Source organism: Pseudorasbora parva, chromosome 4 (genome assembly GCF_024679245.1).
Source record: "Pseudorasbora parva isolate DD20220531a chromosome 4, ASM2467924v1, whole genome shotgun sequence".
NCBI lineage: Eukaryota > Metazoa > Chordata > Actinopteri > Cypriniformes > Gobionidae > Pseudorasbora > Pseudorasbora parva.
In genome coordinates, this window is record NC_090175.1 from 3,989,436 (window position 1) to 4,006,955 (window position 17,520).

General features: G+C 38.8%; 1 protein-coding gene across 1 annotated transcript in view; it reads right to left on the reverse strand.

The window, feature by feature from the left end:
- Positions 1 to 3,292: 3,292 nt before the first annotated feature.
- LOC137073721 (obscurin-like) overlaps positions 3,293 to 17,520 on the reverse strand; it is a 108,870-nt gene continuing 94,642 nt past the window's right edge. Inside the window, exons 9-16 of the mRNA XM_067442425.1 lie at positions 16,306 to 16,614; positions 15,871 to 16,185; positions 15,493 to 15,795; positions 8,043 to 8,360; positions 7,690 to 7,965; positions 7,025 to 7,126; positions 6,120 to 6,163; positions 3,293 to 3,571 (exon numbers count right to left, since the gene is read on the reverse strand). Coding sequence (XP_067298526.1) covers positions 3,293 to 3,571; positions 6,120 to 6,163; positions 7,025 to 7,126; positions 7,690 to 7,965; positions 8,043 to 8,360; positions 15,493 to 15,795; positions 15,871 to 16,185; positions 16,306 to 16,614 — 1,946 coding nt within the window. The remainder of the gene's footprint in view (positions 3,572 to 6,119; positions 6,164 to 7,024; positions 7,127 to 7,689; positions 7,966 to 8,042; positions 8,361 to 15,492; positions 15,796 to 15,870; positions 16,186 to 16,305; positions 16,615 to 17,520) is intronic.

The following is a 17,520-nucleotide window of genomic DNA, read 5'->3' on the forward strand; positions in this document are numbered from 1 at the left end:
CAGTCATAGAGAATCTCTCTTCTGGGATCCATAAATCATTATTCACTTCTGTCATGGTTGTACATTCATTGCCAGACACTTTGCAAAAGCTTTTTGCACTTTCTCTAGTTTGCGATTTTTTTGGATCATATACACATTTGATGATGACACTTCCTCCAGTCACGACGTCAGCAGCATCACTCATGTGACCTGCCAGTCAAAAATCAGTTCCTCTTTTAAGAGTCTTACATTCAAAACTCTTTCAGAAAGAAATGCACAAATAAAAACGGATAAAACACATAATAGCACACAAAACAATGCTTGTGATTCAATATCAGTTGAGTATAGATTGAGATTGTCACATACAGGCTGTGATATTATAATTAAAAAAACGTCTGACCTTTAATCAGGCAGAGAGTGAAGAAGAGGAAGAAGAGGAAGAAGAGGACGGTCTTCATGATCCTGAATGATAAACCTGTGAACTGGCCCCCGTGGATCCGCTTGTATTGTGTTCAGCAGTCAGAGACTCTATCAGTTCTTCTGTTGCGTCTGATTTTGTGTTTTCTCTTGAGCTCCTAAAGAGTTTTGTAGAAAACCAACGGCTCTGCCTCTTCCTTTTTCCTTCTTGCTAAACTCTTGTGACTCACTGTGATGAAATAGTCCTGCTGTCCCTGACGCACAGAAAGCTGAACCAAAGATAGTGACCATCTTTCTGTTCTTTTGTCTTATGTGAAGGATTGAAGCTTCTGCCACTCAAATTAGCACACATTTACAGATTTAGTCTGAAGAGAAGAACAACCCTGATGCTTGCATCCAAATGTGGCTTGACATCAGTTTGAAGCTTTTTTTCTTAATGCAGGATGCATTCACAGTTACCCAATAATTAATTGTCAAAAAAGAAAACTGGTGATTGTTCAAAATGGCATGTTTAATGTTTAAACAGAAGGTTGCAAACTCTAAGAGTACAAGTGCGGTTATTATAGTCAAACACTGACTAGTTAATGGTGATTCTGCAGGTTAGTGTCCCTGTAAGATGATCACTTTGCCTTTGAATATAAAACACCTGAACAATGATGAACAGAGGCATGTATAACACTAATACAGACATGATATGAACATGGAGCATGATTCATTCAGCGTCTATTAATATCTCAGTTTCATAACTGATAACGACACTGCTTTTCTTTATTTCGCATGGTCCTTCTGCTCCAGATGAGGCATGTCTAAACATGCACAGTGCGTATAAATAAACAGTTGCAGTAAAACATATTAGAACATATAAATAAACAGTTGCAGTAAGTAAAATTCACAATAAAAACACGCCTGTAAAGCCCCTTTCACACTGCACGTCGGACCCGCAATATTCCCGGAGCATTGCCGGGTCGCCTTCTGTGTGAAAGCAACCACGTCCCGGGATTGATTACCGAATTGAACCCGGGTCGGGGACCTAGGAATATTGCGGGACTCGATCCGGGACGAGCACCGTGTGAACAAAAGCCAAAACTAATGCCGCAACATATACGTAGTTATCGTGCGACTCCTAGAGCTTGTTTTTTCAATACTACAACCCTGCAGTGCCAGAAGAGCTCGTCGGTGTTTTAAACGCAGAGAGTGTTCGTATACAAAAGAAACTAAAATTAAACAAGCAGAAATGAGCGCAAACTGGACACAAGACGAGACCACGGAGCTCCTTACTATCCGCGCTGAAGCTGAGATTGTTCGCCGTTATACGTCACATCAGGATGTCACGTGTCAACTCGACCCGGGACCGTTACGGGTTGTGTGTGAAAGCGCACATATTACGGTATTTCGCTGGCAGTGTGAATGGACCAAATCTAGCGGCCCGGGAACAAATGCCGGGTCGCGTTATCCGTGTATTTGCCGGAATCGCAGTGTGAAAGGGCTTAAGTAGTTATTTTTTCTATTTGCATTCTACCACGTCAACCATTTCTATCCGTGTCCAGTCGGATTGTTTTATTGAAGATTTCTAGCCGGTGTTACGCTACGTCAACCGATAAACATCTGACAGCAAACAAAAAGTGCAGATCAAGTGTTTAGTGCAAACAAATGCTACCCCAGATGGCAAGCCACCATCGAAATAATGTTAAGTCAATGTTAATGTGTCAATGTTAATGCCATTGAATCAACATCACTTTTGCACCTGCAATTAATGTTGAACAAATGTCATCCAAAAATCAATGGTACTGGCATAGAATCAATGCCGGATCAATAGGATCAACAACTACAACTGACTTAAAGCCTCATAGCCTGAAATCAACTGAAGATGAAAGACAATAAATATCTCAAGATCTCAGCAGGAGCTCTCATTGAGAACGTACAGAGGTTTAGATGTTGATGTTTTATTGAAAATGTTTGCTCACCATTATGGTGATCAGTGTTTCCTTTAGTTGGGCAGTTTGACGCTTGGCTTTTTATGTGAGTTTGTGGTTCATGCCAAAATGCATGCTGAGAGCCATGAGTTTTATACTTGAGCTGTTGAGATTAATATGCTGATTTTTGATGTCTGGGTGTTCTCGTAGTGTATGTTAAGAATCAAAATTTGCTACAAGAATAGTTGTTGAATCTAATCTATTAATGACAATTCATGAGATTTGTGAATTATTCAACTTTATATTGCTGAAAACTATATCATCTAATCATCTTTGTTTCTGGGTTTCTTTGCAACAAATGATGTGTTCTGGTAAACACTGTTACAAAGACCAGAAACACAGATTGAAAAGTCAAGAGTCGAAACGGCGCAACTTAAAGAAATACTGATCTCCATAATGGTGACCAAACAGCTAAGCTCAATTAATTCTCAATAATAGCTTCTGCTGAGATTTTGAGAGATTTTGAGATTTATCTTCATTTACTGAACCAACATCACATTGTAATATTGAGGTTTGGATGAAATTTCAACATTTTTAAACATTTATTGCGGGTGCAAAATGACGTTGATTAAGTGCAGATTTGAGTTAATGTCATTTTAATGGTTGCTTGCTATCTGGGACAAGAGTTATTCCTAAAAAATATTAACTTCACATTTATGAGACGTTTTTCAGTAACCGCAAGCATTGCTTCACTAACCACAAGTAACAGAATACTTGTAAATTGTTTGGATTGTAAATTGTGCTGTCTTTCTTTACAATAAATGGCTCTTGATTTAAAATATTGTATCTAATGAAATGGCATTCATACAGTTTTAAGTTTGGCTTAAGCACATTGTACACATTAAAATTTCACTGTAATCATTCATGACCAGATTCCATAAAGAGCAATACAATACAGTAATAATCCCACTCAACTAGCTGAGTTACGTGCGGTGACTGACCGTGGTGTAGTCAGAGTAAATCTCCTCGTTATTGAAGGTGACTTTAGCGTCACTGAGAGACTCTTCATGCTTCTGGAAACGGACAGACGCGTACAGGAGCTCAGCAGAGGGGATTGTGGGTAACTGTACTGTTGAATACAGCATGTCTTGTGGATCAGAAGAGTCTGTGGGAAGCTTAGCATTGGAATATAACACATCGTCCTCAGGTCCCGAGGCAAAACGCTGTCTGACCTCTCCAATGTTCTCATATTCGCATGCAGCCTGAAAACAGACAAGAGATATACATTGGATTCAGTTTTGAAAATAATTCAGAGAGGATTTTACAAATTCACTAACATAATCAAATAAATATTCACCCCATCTACACAGCAAAAACTCCAGTGTTAAATTAACTCTCCTGAGAGTACATGTGAGACCACACTCAAGAGTGTTAAAGTGTTAAAATAAGAGTGTTAAAGTAACACTGAAGCAGTGTTAAAGTTAATAAGATAATTAACTGATTATTGGCAATTATTGAAGATACCTGATGATAACAAGCAGAATCACCAAATGAGAATATCACAATTCACAAGTGGACATATTTTCCATTTCTAATTGCAAAGCAACTCAGACAGTGTGTGTTTGTCCGAAAATCATAAAAATAAAAGAAACTTCACTCACACCTTTAGACACTTTAGACAACTTATCATCTGTAATTCACACATTTTTGGATCATGAGAGAAACCAGACCTGAAGGAAAGACTCTCTGGCTCAGGATTCAATCCAGGATCTTCTTGTTGTGAGGAGCAAGTGTTTCCCACTGAGACACTGTGCTGCCCTTAATCACAGATATAAGACACACTTTGACTATTTCTGTCAGAGTCAGACGTCTACAGAAGCTCTTACTGAGAATTAACAGAGGTTTAGATGTTGAGGATTTATGGTTCATTTGAAGTCACCATTGTGGAGGGAAGCGTTTGCTTTAGTTGGGCTCTTGGTCCCCGTACGTGTGTTAGCGTTTCTGAGGCTGCTGTAACTGTGTGTGTGTGAAACACAAGAGTTGTGGCTGAGAAAGCAAAGCTAATGTGACATCAGATGTTGTCAGCTCCTTGTTGATGATAACTAAATCATCAGAAAGTGAGCATCTGATGTTGTTTTTTGTGTTCTTGTTTGGCACAATAGTTATTTGTTTGTAGCCTCTATAATCTTGTGAATCTGCATTATTTGGCACCAATAGCAATAAAAGGACCACCTATCCTGACGGATGAGAAAAAAAGTATGTGTACCCAATGTTTTGAGCAAATATCACACACAGATATCAAGATTTGGCCTATGATTCACAACAATGGTGACAATCAAGCATCAGTTTTGTATTACGAAGCCACCCATCATGCATTGCAGCAGGAAGCGTTTTTGTGTCACCGTTGTTGTGAAACATAGGCCAAACCTTGATGTCTGTGTGTGATCATGGGAAATATTTTCTCAAAACATTGGGTGTATGTACTTTATCATCCTTCAGGATAAGGCTATTGGTGCCAATACTGCAGAGGCCATAAATAAATTACTATTGTACCAAATAAAAACATAATATCAGATGCACACTTTCTGATGATTTAGTTATCATCAACAAGGAGCTGACAACACCTGATTTCACTTTAGCTTTGCTTTCTCAGCCACAACTCTTGTGTTTCACACACACACAGTTACAGCAGCCTCAGAAACGCTAACATACGTACGGGGACCAAGAGCCCAACTAAAGCAAACGCTTCCCTCCACAATGGTGACTTCAAATGAACCATAACTCATCAACATCTAATTATCTGTTAATTTTGTTTTTATGATTTTTGGATAAACACACACTGTCTGTGAGTTGCTTTGCAATTACAGATAAAACATATGTCCACAATGAGCAGATTTGAACTAGTGTTTAACCTTGAGGTCCATGAGGGTCTATATCAGACGTGCAGATCACGTCCAAAACAGACGTCATAAAAACTTTCATTCTGGCTCCTCAGTGGACGTCTTTTCAACGTCTGCCTCTAATGGCAAAGAAATCATTAGAATTATATTGAAAATGCTGGATCTCATGTTATAATCAACCAGATAAACCCAACTAAGAGACTCTAAATTAGTTGAGTGATTCAGATCAAGTAATGACAACATCAAAACATAACCAACACCAAACAATCCGCTTTTCTCATGGCTTGTCTGAGTGTTGGTTACGGCATCAAACAAAATATAATCTTACAAAGTCAAGGGTCAAGAGCCCAAGTTAAACAAACACTGATCACCAAAATGGCCTCATTTGGTAATTCTGTTAACATCAGGTATCTTCAAAAATTGCCAATCATCACTCCATTAATCAGTTAATTATCTTATTAACTTTAACACTGCTTCAGTGTTACTTTAACACTCTTACTTTAACACTTTAACACTCTTGAGTGTGGTCTCACATGTACTCTCAGGGGAGTTAATTTAACACTGGACTTTTTGCTGTGTATTTTCTAAATGCATGCTATTGTTATTAATTGTCTTTCTTGAAATGCATTCAGTTTCGCCTCACTTTTTGAGTGCCACACCAACATCTTAGCAACTAATCAACAACAGATATGATAAGGAAGAATAGATCCATCACTACTCTTGTTTCATTGCAACTTCAAAGTGTTCGTCTTTTGTTTACATTGCAAGTTATCACAATTTATAATTAATTTCCAGTCCTGAACTGTGGGGTCACGTCTGGTCCATCACATGTTCTGTGTTCTAGCTCTACTTCATGTCCAAAACACAGTCAGCAAACAGTTCAATAAACAAGAAACTAAACGCCCCTCACCTCTCTGCCGCTTATCTCTGTCCCGTCCGTAGAAGGGTTCTGATCTGTGGAATAACTTAAGTAAAGTCAAGTCATTTCTAAAGCACTTTAAATAACACAGACTTTTTCAAGGCAGCCTCCCAGTAAAAGGCAGGGAAATTACAGTGTTACAAAGTTCTTCAAGTATACTGTCACTTTTCAGCTCAATTTAGATCAATTCTGAGTTAATAACAATGTCAAAGTGCATCGTTTATGAAGCAAACTCAATTAAACCACACAGCAGCTCAAAAGAGGAAAAAAAGTGTCGTTATTCAGCTTAATTCTCAGCCAGTGGAGTTATTGAATTTTGCTGAATATAAGAATATTTTCAATTAAACAAGAAAAATCATAATCAAGTTAAACTCATCATAAGATTAAAATATGTTAAGACACTAAGGCCGGCTTCGGGAGAAAAAAAGGTAGTTGTTTTTGTCAATTTGGACATGGTTGTCTCAAAACATGCAGTAGTCTTATGAAAACTAACCATGGTTTCATTGTAGTAAAAATGTAGTAACCATGTTTTTTTTGTTTTGTTTCATTGATTACCATTTATATAACCACAGTTTTACCTCAAACACCATGGTTAAACTATGGTTAGAGTAGCAAAGCCATTGTTAATTTGTGGTTACCATGGTTTAACTATAATAATAATGAGTTTTTTTCTGGTTTTAAATGTAGTAAAACCATGGTTAATTTTCGTAAATGGAGTGTCTTCAAGAATAAGGCCAGGAAAAAAATGTTACAGATACATTTTCCATGAAATCAGATGACAACTGGCTTAGACTGCGATTGCTATCTGAATTTAGAATCGCAGGGAGAATGTACAGATGTCACACAAGACCAGCAGACCATTCAATCGTGTGTGTTTGCGTCTGTATGATCCTCACCTCGTGTCTTGGTGCATCTTAATTTGTATAATATCAGGACTGATGCTGCCATCAGCAGTAGAGTCACACAAACACAAGAGGTTAGGATTCTGTTAGAAAAATCTGGAGAACAATCAGACGGTGATGAGTTTAGTCTCTACATTTTCATAAACCGTATACTAATTTGTTTAGCTTTTTTTTTGATAGAATTTAATATAATTTGCATCTGTGAATTTCCTAAAATCTATTTGTGGCTGTTCAGTTCTCTCACTTCTGCTTTCATAACCTGAGGAAATCACAAACCACCAACCTCTTGCTCAACCATTTAATATCTAACTGTGAGGTCAAGACCATTTCTGATGCCAATCACCTTAAAATAGAAACCATTGTTCAGGTTGAGCTCCATTAGCAGTTTTAATGTTCACCAGAATTGCATTAATTCCACTGTTAAAATGTGTGCTTTATTTGAGCTGTACAACTTTGTACGACATTGTTTTATTGTAAATTTGGATATAACAGAAAAGGTTAGGGAGTCATCTATTTCCCACTAAAATAATTTAAACACATTGTTTATGTGACTTTACTTTGCAGCTTTAATGTTTCTTCACTCAATAATATCTGATAACATTTAACTTGTACTGACTTTTATTGAATTGTAAATTATTGGAAATTAAAGAAACCCTTACTCTTCTTGACTTCTAGATTAACTTTAGTGATGATGTGAGCTCCACACCAGTATATCCCAGAATCCTCTTCTCTCAGATCAGTGATGTTCACAGTAAAGACTCCAGTAGATGCTTCATCACTGAAAGACACTCGATCATCTCTGATCGTCTCCAATGAAACTCCATCCTTCACACACATGGAGGGTTCATGTGCTTTGCAGAAGCATTTCTGATGTTCCTCGTGATGTTTGCACTGGATTGACATGTCGTCTCCTTCATACTTAGTCAAGTTCAGCTCTGGAAATGATTACAAATATAAGAACATCAATTCACAGCCATAGTTTGACATATTGAGATGAATAAACCTTCCTCACCCTCGTTCATGATGACGATCAGATGAGTGTAAAGATAATTCACGTGTCTCTCTAATGTCACTGCACACCAGTATTTCCCAGCATCCTCTGCTGTCAGTCCAGTGATGGTCCCAGTGAAGACACTTGCAGTGGCGTCATCATTCAGAGTCAATCTGTCAGTCTTGGTCTCTTTCTCTTCTCTCACAGTCTCACTGAGAGTATTTCTATCTCTAGTGGAGCACTTCCCCTTACAGAGAGACTTTGACTTTGATTTATAGATTGAATCATAAGGGCAGAAGATCTCAGCAGATTCTCCTTCACGTCTCACTACTGGAGACTCTGCAAACACACAAACGTGATCAATTAACACAAATTATTCTGAATAGATGGAGTTACCAAAAGCAAACAGCTCATATAAGCTGAAAATGCCTGGAGGGCAAAGTGATGAGCAGTCAAGGTAAGAACGTCAGTCCTAGGTAGAGGCGAGTAGTTGGCAGGCCAAGGTGGCATAACTTTGAGCTGGAGACTAGGAGACCTGAGGTGGATAGGAGCCGCACAGAGAGGATTCAACAAAGGATGAGCATCTGGTCAGAATCCCTGCGGGACTCAGGCGCCAGGATGAAGTTGGGCTCAGTTGTCAGCTCTGGCTTCGTGGTGGGCTTGAGCTCTGTGTCTGCTGGTCTGTAATGGCCATGTTTGAGGAAAGGCTGGGCTCTGGGTCTAAGGTATGGCCGGCAGTGTCTTCATCCACGGGGCAAACAGTTTAGGAGGATCCACAACTAGCCAGAACCAACTTTACAAATGTGGCAAATGTCCCTTGAGGACTGTGCTCCAATATGCTCATGTTGTTGAAAACCACACAAAGGGAGCATTCTGGGAAGTAAGGCACGCCAGGTGTCTAGTGTGGTCATTGAGGGCACGATGCTCTTGCTCTAAGTGGACAGCTGGTAAGTCCATAGTTATTTAAATAATAATCCTTTCTTTTGGTTCTGTGTTCTGCGTCAAGGCTGAGCATTAAGCAAAGGCACGATGACGGAGAGTTCAAAACTAAACTCACCTTTATTAACAAACAGACCCAGAGACTGTAGGAGTTAATGTACCGCACAGAAAATAAAGACCACACTGAACAAGAACAATGAATGAGAAATCAGGCAAACAGGAACAGGGGAAATACTAAAAAACGAAACCAAAACAGAACAAGACTGTTACAAATCCATTGCCAAACAGTAGTTTTCTACATCGGTTCCAGCCCTGTTTCTACCTGGTATTAAGATGTGCAAGTGTAATGGATCCACTGAGAGGCGAAGTTGTGAGAACCCAAGTGCAGTTTATTAACCGATTTCAAACATAAACGAACAGACTTGACTTGAACAGCCTCACCAACCGTGAGTAACTCATTCAATAACCGACAAATACACAAATGGCAAACATGAGGGCGTAAATACACAGACTAATGACCGGACAAGGGACACCTGTGAACAAAGATCAACAATGAATCAATGACATGACAGAACAGAAGACAAGGGAGCACATGGCAAGATTACATGACAAACCAGATGCATGAAAAAACAAAGCATGACTAAACAAAGCAAACTGAGAAACTCAAAAACATAGCATACAACATGAACATGAACCAACACCAAAACACATTGTGACAGTAAGACTGGAAAAAACTGGAAGGAGCAGAGCCATCTGGGTTAGATAATGGCTACTCTCTGAGAAAACAATGGACGTTTCTGGAAATTCTGCAAAGTTAGCATCCCCACCCGAGACACAATCACCTCAGTGTTGTCTTAATCTACTCTTCTCTCCACATGTTGAGATGATCTGAGATTGCCCATATTCTAGATGGTTTGATGTGAACAATTATCACGCTATACATGTTCGGTATCATTTGATATGATGGTACATATGGTGCAAAAGTCTCAGTCCCACAGAAGTAAATCAAAGGGAAATAAGGTTTTAAGATATGTTATGAGATATGTTGTTCACTGTGGTGGCATGCCCTCTCCCAGGGTCTTTAATGCACATTACCTTCAGTCATCAGTAAGGTGTAAACTACCCAGGTCTGGGACCTTTATTAATGCAAACTACCATTGTTAGCTCATGAGGTTTCTGTCCTGGTCTGGGAATTTAAAGAAATACTGCATGAAGCTCAGGGCTCGATTCTGTAAGCAGATCAGCAAAACAAAAAGTGTCCTTAGACACTGTATTTTTCTAAGGTCAGGTATGCATCTTTTTACTCTTTGTTTCAGAGCATTCAGTGTTTTGTTTTGATTATCTTTGGATTGACTATGCAATTAGCATGATACATTACTAAAAATACATTGTTACATTTTATTCTGACTTAACTCTGTTATGATTTTTAGTAGATTATGTTGTAACCATTGTTACAGCAAAGTTGCGTCAGATTAATAATGGACCAAAGCCTAGTTTTGAGTGGAGCCTAGGGCACATCAACTGAGGTTTTAGAGCTCGGACTAACACTTGGCACTGGCTCAAATGTACTTTAAAGGACAGCAGAATGTTGCTCGACCAACCCAAATAGGCTGAGTCTTACCTCTGTTTACTATCAAGCTACTATCAGAGAAAGTAATGTTGGTCCACTGTATCTGTAGTACTAGTCATGAGCTTTGACTAGAGATAGTGTTACTTTAATTCAAGTGTATACAGATCTATGGAGACTAAACAAGACTAAACTCTTTTAGAGAGAGGAAGCATGGGAGCAATCCTCTAAACAGTATAGTCAATTAACTGTCCACTGACCAATGTGGTGAGTTTGTGATTGTGTACTGTTTCTAGATATTGAAAAAATCACCTGAATGCAGTTGTTGCACACCAACCTACCCACATAGCAACATTGTGTCGGCCCAGATCTGGCCCTCATCTGGCACATGTGGAATACGGATCTGGCCCACATGCTGCGATGAATAACGGCCCTTGAGTGGCCCACTCCTGTTTACCAGATCTGGGCCACAAGCAGGCCATAATAATGCCACATGTCAGCCAAGAGCAAAGAAATAAACCAGAACTAGACCTTATCTGAGCCACAAAATCTGTGTATAATAAATATGGAGTCATTTCAGCATTCATAACCCTTTTAACAAGCAGAATTACTGAAGGAAAAATGAGAACAGAAAAAGAGAAGAGCAGAAACACAAGAACTACAACTGACTTCAGCCACAGCTTTAGATGAAATCAACTGAAGATAAAAGAAGACATTAAATCTCTGAAGATCTCATCAGAGGATTAAACAACTCCACAAACAGCATTACCAGCTTCACACATTACTAACCAGACTGACTTTATTTCTGTCAGACGACTACAGAAGCTCTTATTGAGAATTAACAGAGGTTTAACTCTAATGTGTTTCATTTGAAGTCACCATAATGGTGATCAGTGTTTCCATTAGTTGGGCTCTTTACTCTTATTATCATTTGTCTGTTTCTGGCTGCTGTGAAAGTGTGTTTGTAAAACATATCAGCAGCAGGAAAAGAACCTTAAACAAACGGACATCAGATGATGATGGTTACCTGTTGATGACTGGGTTATAACCAACTTAAAATTTACTAATGTCATTTGATTCTAACAATTGTGTTATTAATGCATTTTCATTATAATTCCTGAGTTATTGCAGCATCAGATCCTGCAGTATTATAACCATCAGTTAGAAGATTTTAACGAAAAGGCTAATCTACAATGACACACAGAGACATCAACAATCAGTGTATGAATCTCATCAATGGTGGCAGTCAACAAAATATTCAAAATAATCAGATCAACAAAAAGCTATTACATGTCACAACAACAAAAAGAAACAAATAAAAGCAAATATTTTGAATTAAAACAATAGGACAATTTAGCTGCATAATTTATTCATGCTGCAATGCATGCTGGGAGTTTTGTACTATGCTGGTACCCAGCATGCACTGCAGCATTAATAAATTATGCAGCTGAATTGGATTATGCCGCATTTTTGATCGTCACCATTGTTGAGATTCATACGCTAATTCTTGATGTCTGTGTGTGTCATTGTAGATTACCCTCTTGATTGTGAAAAAAAAGTCTGATTTTTATTGACTAATACTGCAGGATCTGATGCTGCAGTAACTCAAGGTTTGTAATGAAAATCCATTAATAACACAATTGTTAGAACCAAAGGACATCAGTCACTTTTAAGATGATTATAAAACTGTTAACAGGTAACCATCATCATCTGATGTCAGTTAATTTAAGATTTTTTTGCTACTGCAAATGTGTTTTACAAACACACTTTTACAGCAGCCAAATGTATAATAAGAGTAAAGAGCCCAACTAATTTTGTGACTCAGATAAGGTCTAGTTCTGGTTTATTTCTTTGCTCTTGGCTGACATGTGGCATTATTATGGCCTGCTTGTGGCCCAGATCTGGCAAACAGGAGTGGGCCACTCAAGGGCCGTCATTCATTGCAGCATGTGGGCCAGATCCGTATTCCAGCTGTGCCAGATGAGGGCCAGATCTGGGCCGACACAATGTTGCTATGTGGGTAACTAAATCTTGCAACATGGATTATAAAATTTACTTGAAGTAACAAATGAAGGATCAGATAATGTAATCTAAATAATGGAAAGTAGAAAATGGGCATACATTTAAATCTACACCTACTATGATGTTTATTTTTTGCTGCTTTGAGTTTATCTTATGCTGGTTCACGTAGACTATATGCCATTTACCAGATAATTACATAAATTCAATTCAATTCAATTCAATAATTTATTGCCATGTCAACAAGTTGATAGGAATTTGTCTTGGTACAACTCTCAGACGTAAAAGACATAAAGGACAGACAACATAAGTACAAAAACAGACAATGTTCCCCAACAATACCCAGCAAACAGTATGACTTTAGACCAAAACCCCGCAGACATTAAAAAGAAAATACCCCTGGACAAGAAAAAGAAAGTGCACAGTGCATACAGTTGATAGTGCAGCTAGCTGTCAGTGCAAATTCAGATGTCTAATAGCCAGAGGATAAGTACTGTCTCTGAAACGTGAAGTAGAAGTCTTAATGCTTCTATATCTTCTTCCTGATGGGAGGAGATTAAAGAGGTGAGGAGCAGGGTGAGAGTCGTCCGCTATGATTTTTTTTGCCTTTCTAATTATTCTGGTGGAGAAAAGTGAAGAAAGTGATGGAAGGCTACAGCCTATAATTTTTGATGCTCTGCGTACTACTCTTTCCAACCTAGTTTTGTCCTGAACGGTTGTGTGACCGAACCAGACAAGCATGGAAAAAGTGAGCACGCTTTCAATAGTTGACCTATAAAAGTGGGTCATGGCAATTTGGCTGACTTTAAATTTTTTGAGCTGCTGCAGAAAGTGAAGTCGCTGGTGAGCTTTACTGATCTTAATATTAGCGTTGAGCTCCCATGATAAGGATTCCTGTATTGTGGTCCCAAGGAACTGGAAGGAAGTGACCCTCTCCACCTCCACCCCATTAGTGATGTGTCGTTCATGAACGATTCGTTCATTTTGAACGAATCTTTATTATGACTCGGGACTACCGAGTTGTCTCAGATAGTGATTCATTCATTTTGTGTTGACCGCACATGCGCATTACGCAACATATGGCTTCTGAATCAGCTCTGAATCTCAGAATGATTAGTTCTTACGAGTCTTTCGGGTTTGAGTCTTTCGTTCTTCCTGTTAGTCCCATAGAGTCTATGCTGTCAGTAACGGAAACAGAAAAGATTAGTTCTTTTGATCGAGTCTCGGGTTTGAGTCGTTCGTTCTTCCTGTTAGTCCCATGCTCTGTGTGTGTGTGTGTGTGTGTGTGTGTGTGTGTGTGTGTATGTATGTATGTATGTATATAATTGAATTTGTGATGTTAGACTTGAATAGTCAATATATTTCCCATATTTGTATAAGTCTGATATTAACTGAGAATAGTATATAAAAAATAAATAACTACGTGCTTTTTACTAAAAAGTTGTGAACTAGTGTTCTATACGGTGACAAGTCACGTGACAAAAGAACGAACGACTCAAACCTGAGACTCAAAAGAACTAATCTTTTCTGTTTCCGTTATTGACAGCATAGACTATATGGGACTAACAGGAAGAACGAAAGACTCAAACCCGAAAGACTCGTAAGAACTAATCATTTTTGTTTCCGGACCTGTGTCACGCACGGTCCGGGCGGCCCAGCCCCCAGATCTGATCAGAGTCAGACACAGACGAGTCGACAGCTAACGTCTCGAGGAGCTCGAAGACACGAGAGGCGGAGAACAAACGTGATAAATATGAAGTTGCAAGAGAAAGAATGTTTTGGATCAGGAGGTGAGATGAACTAACAGAGTTAGACTGCAATAGCCTGACCCAACAACTAATCAATTAATAAAACATTTTAGTTTCTTATAATTTGGCTTTGGTTGCAGTACCCTATAGTTTATTTTTATGTCGTTTTAAAATGTAATCAACATTTTCATAAGTACTAGATGTGTTGGGCTATTTAACATGTCATTTTGGTGAAATGAACGAAATGACTCGAAAAAAGATTCATTCATTTTGCTGAACGAGACTCAAAGATCCGAGTCAGTAAAATGATCCGAACTTCCCACTACTACACCCCATTAATGGAGAGCGTAGGGAGGGGACTAGGGGTCCTTCTAAAATCCACTACCAGTTCCTTGGTTTTTGAGGTGTTAAGTATCAAGTCAAAGCTTTTGCACCATTTCACCAGCCCCTGCACTTCTCTGCGGTGGTCAGACTCATCTCCATTAGTAATAAGACCAACTACAGAGGTATCGTCAGCAAACTTAAACAACAAAACTGAACTAGTGTGTGATTGACAGAATTGTGTGTATAAAGAGTACAAAAGTGGGGAAAGGATGCAGCCCTGAGGGGCGCCAGTGTTCAAAAACCTTGACTGTGAGACGTAATCACCCATTTTAACCACCTGCTTCCTATCGCATAGAAAGTTGAAAATCCATTTGCAGAGTGATGTACTAACACCTAGCTCCTGTAGAGTGTTAATCAGCTTCACAGGAACGATGGTGTTGAACGCAGAGCTAAAGTCCACAAAGAGTAACCGAACATATGTAGATTTTAACTCCAGATGTTGAAGAATAGAATGCAAACAGAGTGAGACTGCATCATCAAGACTCCTATTTGCTCTATAAGCAAATTGGTGGGGGTCAAGCGAAATACTGGACAGGTGTTTACATATCAAACGCTCAAACACTTTCATAATGACAGAAGTTAAGGCCACTGGCCTATAATCATTAAGACATGAGATTCTATTTTTCTTTGGAACTGGAATGATCACAGCAGATTTAAAACAAGCAGGCACAATACCAAGTTGGAGAGACCAGTTAAAGATAAAAGTGAGGACAGATGTTAATTGATCAGCACAGTGTCTTAAAGTGGCAGACATTAGATAAATAAAAGATTGCCACTGTTATTTACTACAATGAAATGCTCTGAATTCACTCACTGATGATGTTGAGCTGAACTTTGGTGGTCAGGGAGATGAAAGTCAAATATGTGTCTCTGGTTTCTGCTCCACACCAGTAAACTCCAGCATCTCTCACGCTCACATTACTGATGCTCACTGTAAAAACTCTCTCTTCATTTCTCTCAGATGAACCACTCATTTGTGTCACTGTAGATGTGCTGATGCTTTGGCAGATGTGATTATCATCCTCTTTGCAGAAATGAACTTCATGTTCCTCTGGGATCTGACAGAAGATGTTGACTTCTTCACCAAGATGAGCAGATTCAGGCACAAAAGTTGCATCTGTAAACCAAGAGAAATTACATTAAAATCATGAAAACTTTAAACATGCCAGCTAAAGTATATTGTGTTCCTCACCGTGTGTGACGTGCAGCTGAAGTTCAGTGAAGCTCTCAGTATAGTCAGACACATTCACTCCACACCTGTATGTTCCTGCATCTGCAGCTTTCAGCTCTCTAAAAAACACCATCAAGACTCCTGCTCTGGTGTCGTCATATAAAGAAACATCTCCATTCTCCATCCATTCATCCTGAACTCCTGGATTCTTCCTCTCTGAACATCCATCTGACTCTTTACAGATGTATTTTGGCCTGGTTTTGTATTGAGGATGTTCACACTTGATCATCACACGACCTCCTGAGTGGCCAGCGACTCGAGACACGCCCACTTTAGCTGTCAATCAGATATTTTATTCATTTATAATACATTGCATTAACTCAACATCCACTTCACTGTAATTCTACAGAATTGTTTGATGGCTACATTATTTCTAAAACATCTGAATTCACTCACTGATGATGTTGAGCTGAATGTTGGTGGTCAGGGAGATGAAAGTCAAATATGTGTCTCTGGTTTCTGCTCCACACCAGTAAACTCCAGCATCTCTCACGCTCACATTACTGATGCTCACTGTAAAAACTCTCTCTTCATTTCTCTCAGATGAACCACTCATTTGTGTCACTGGAGATGTGCTGATGCTTTGGCAGATGTGATTATCATCCTCTTTGCAGAAATAAACTTCATGTTCCTCTGGGATCTGACAGAAGATGACTTCTTCACCAATATAAGAAGTTTTACTCACACTCTTTGGATACTTTGCCTCTATAAACCAAGATAAAATTGCATTAAAAATCAGTTCAGATTCAAACATGCCAGCTTAAGTATATTGTGTTCCTCACCGTGTGTGACGTGCAGCTGAAGTTCAGTGAAGCTCTCAGTATAGTAAGACACATCCACTCCACACCTGTATGTTCCTGCATCTGCAGCTTTCAGCTCTCTAAAAAACACCATCAAGACTCCTGCTCTGGTGTCGTCATATAAAGAAACATCTCCATTCTCCATCCATTCATCCTGAACTCCTGGATTCTTCCTCTCTGAACATCCATCTGACTCTTTACAGATGTATTTTGGCCTGGTTTTGTATTGAGGATGTTCACACTTGATCATCACACGACCTCCTGAGTGGCCAGCGACTCGAGACACGCCCACTTTAGCTATCAATCACAAATATCATACAATCTCAAAGAAAATGCTACTAATTTGTCAGTTTTGATTAAAAAGTTTGTTCTACTCAATGTATAAATATCACTTCTAATAAAATTTACCATAGACATTGTAGAAAAAAACAACAACTGATTTTAGTTATTTCCACTTACTACCAACATATAGGTGAACAGTTTTAATAATGGAGTAACTGTACGAGTATCTGTAGGTCCAACCTCCACATAAATAAACTCCTCCATCATCTGGTGTCACAGCTGTAATTCTCACAGTCATGAGGTTATTATGTATGTCATCAGAAACACTCAATCTTTCTTTCTTCTTCCATTTGCTGTAAATCGTCTCAATGGAGTCTCTTCCTTCTTTGAATAAGATCTTGGGATCATTGATATGATTCTGTGAATATTCACAGCTGAAGGCGGCAGTTTCTCCAATCTTCACCTTCACCCTCTTTGACACTTTACAACAGAAATCTGTCATTCACATAATAAAGAAATATATTTCACA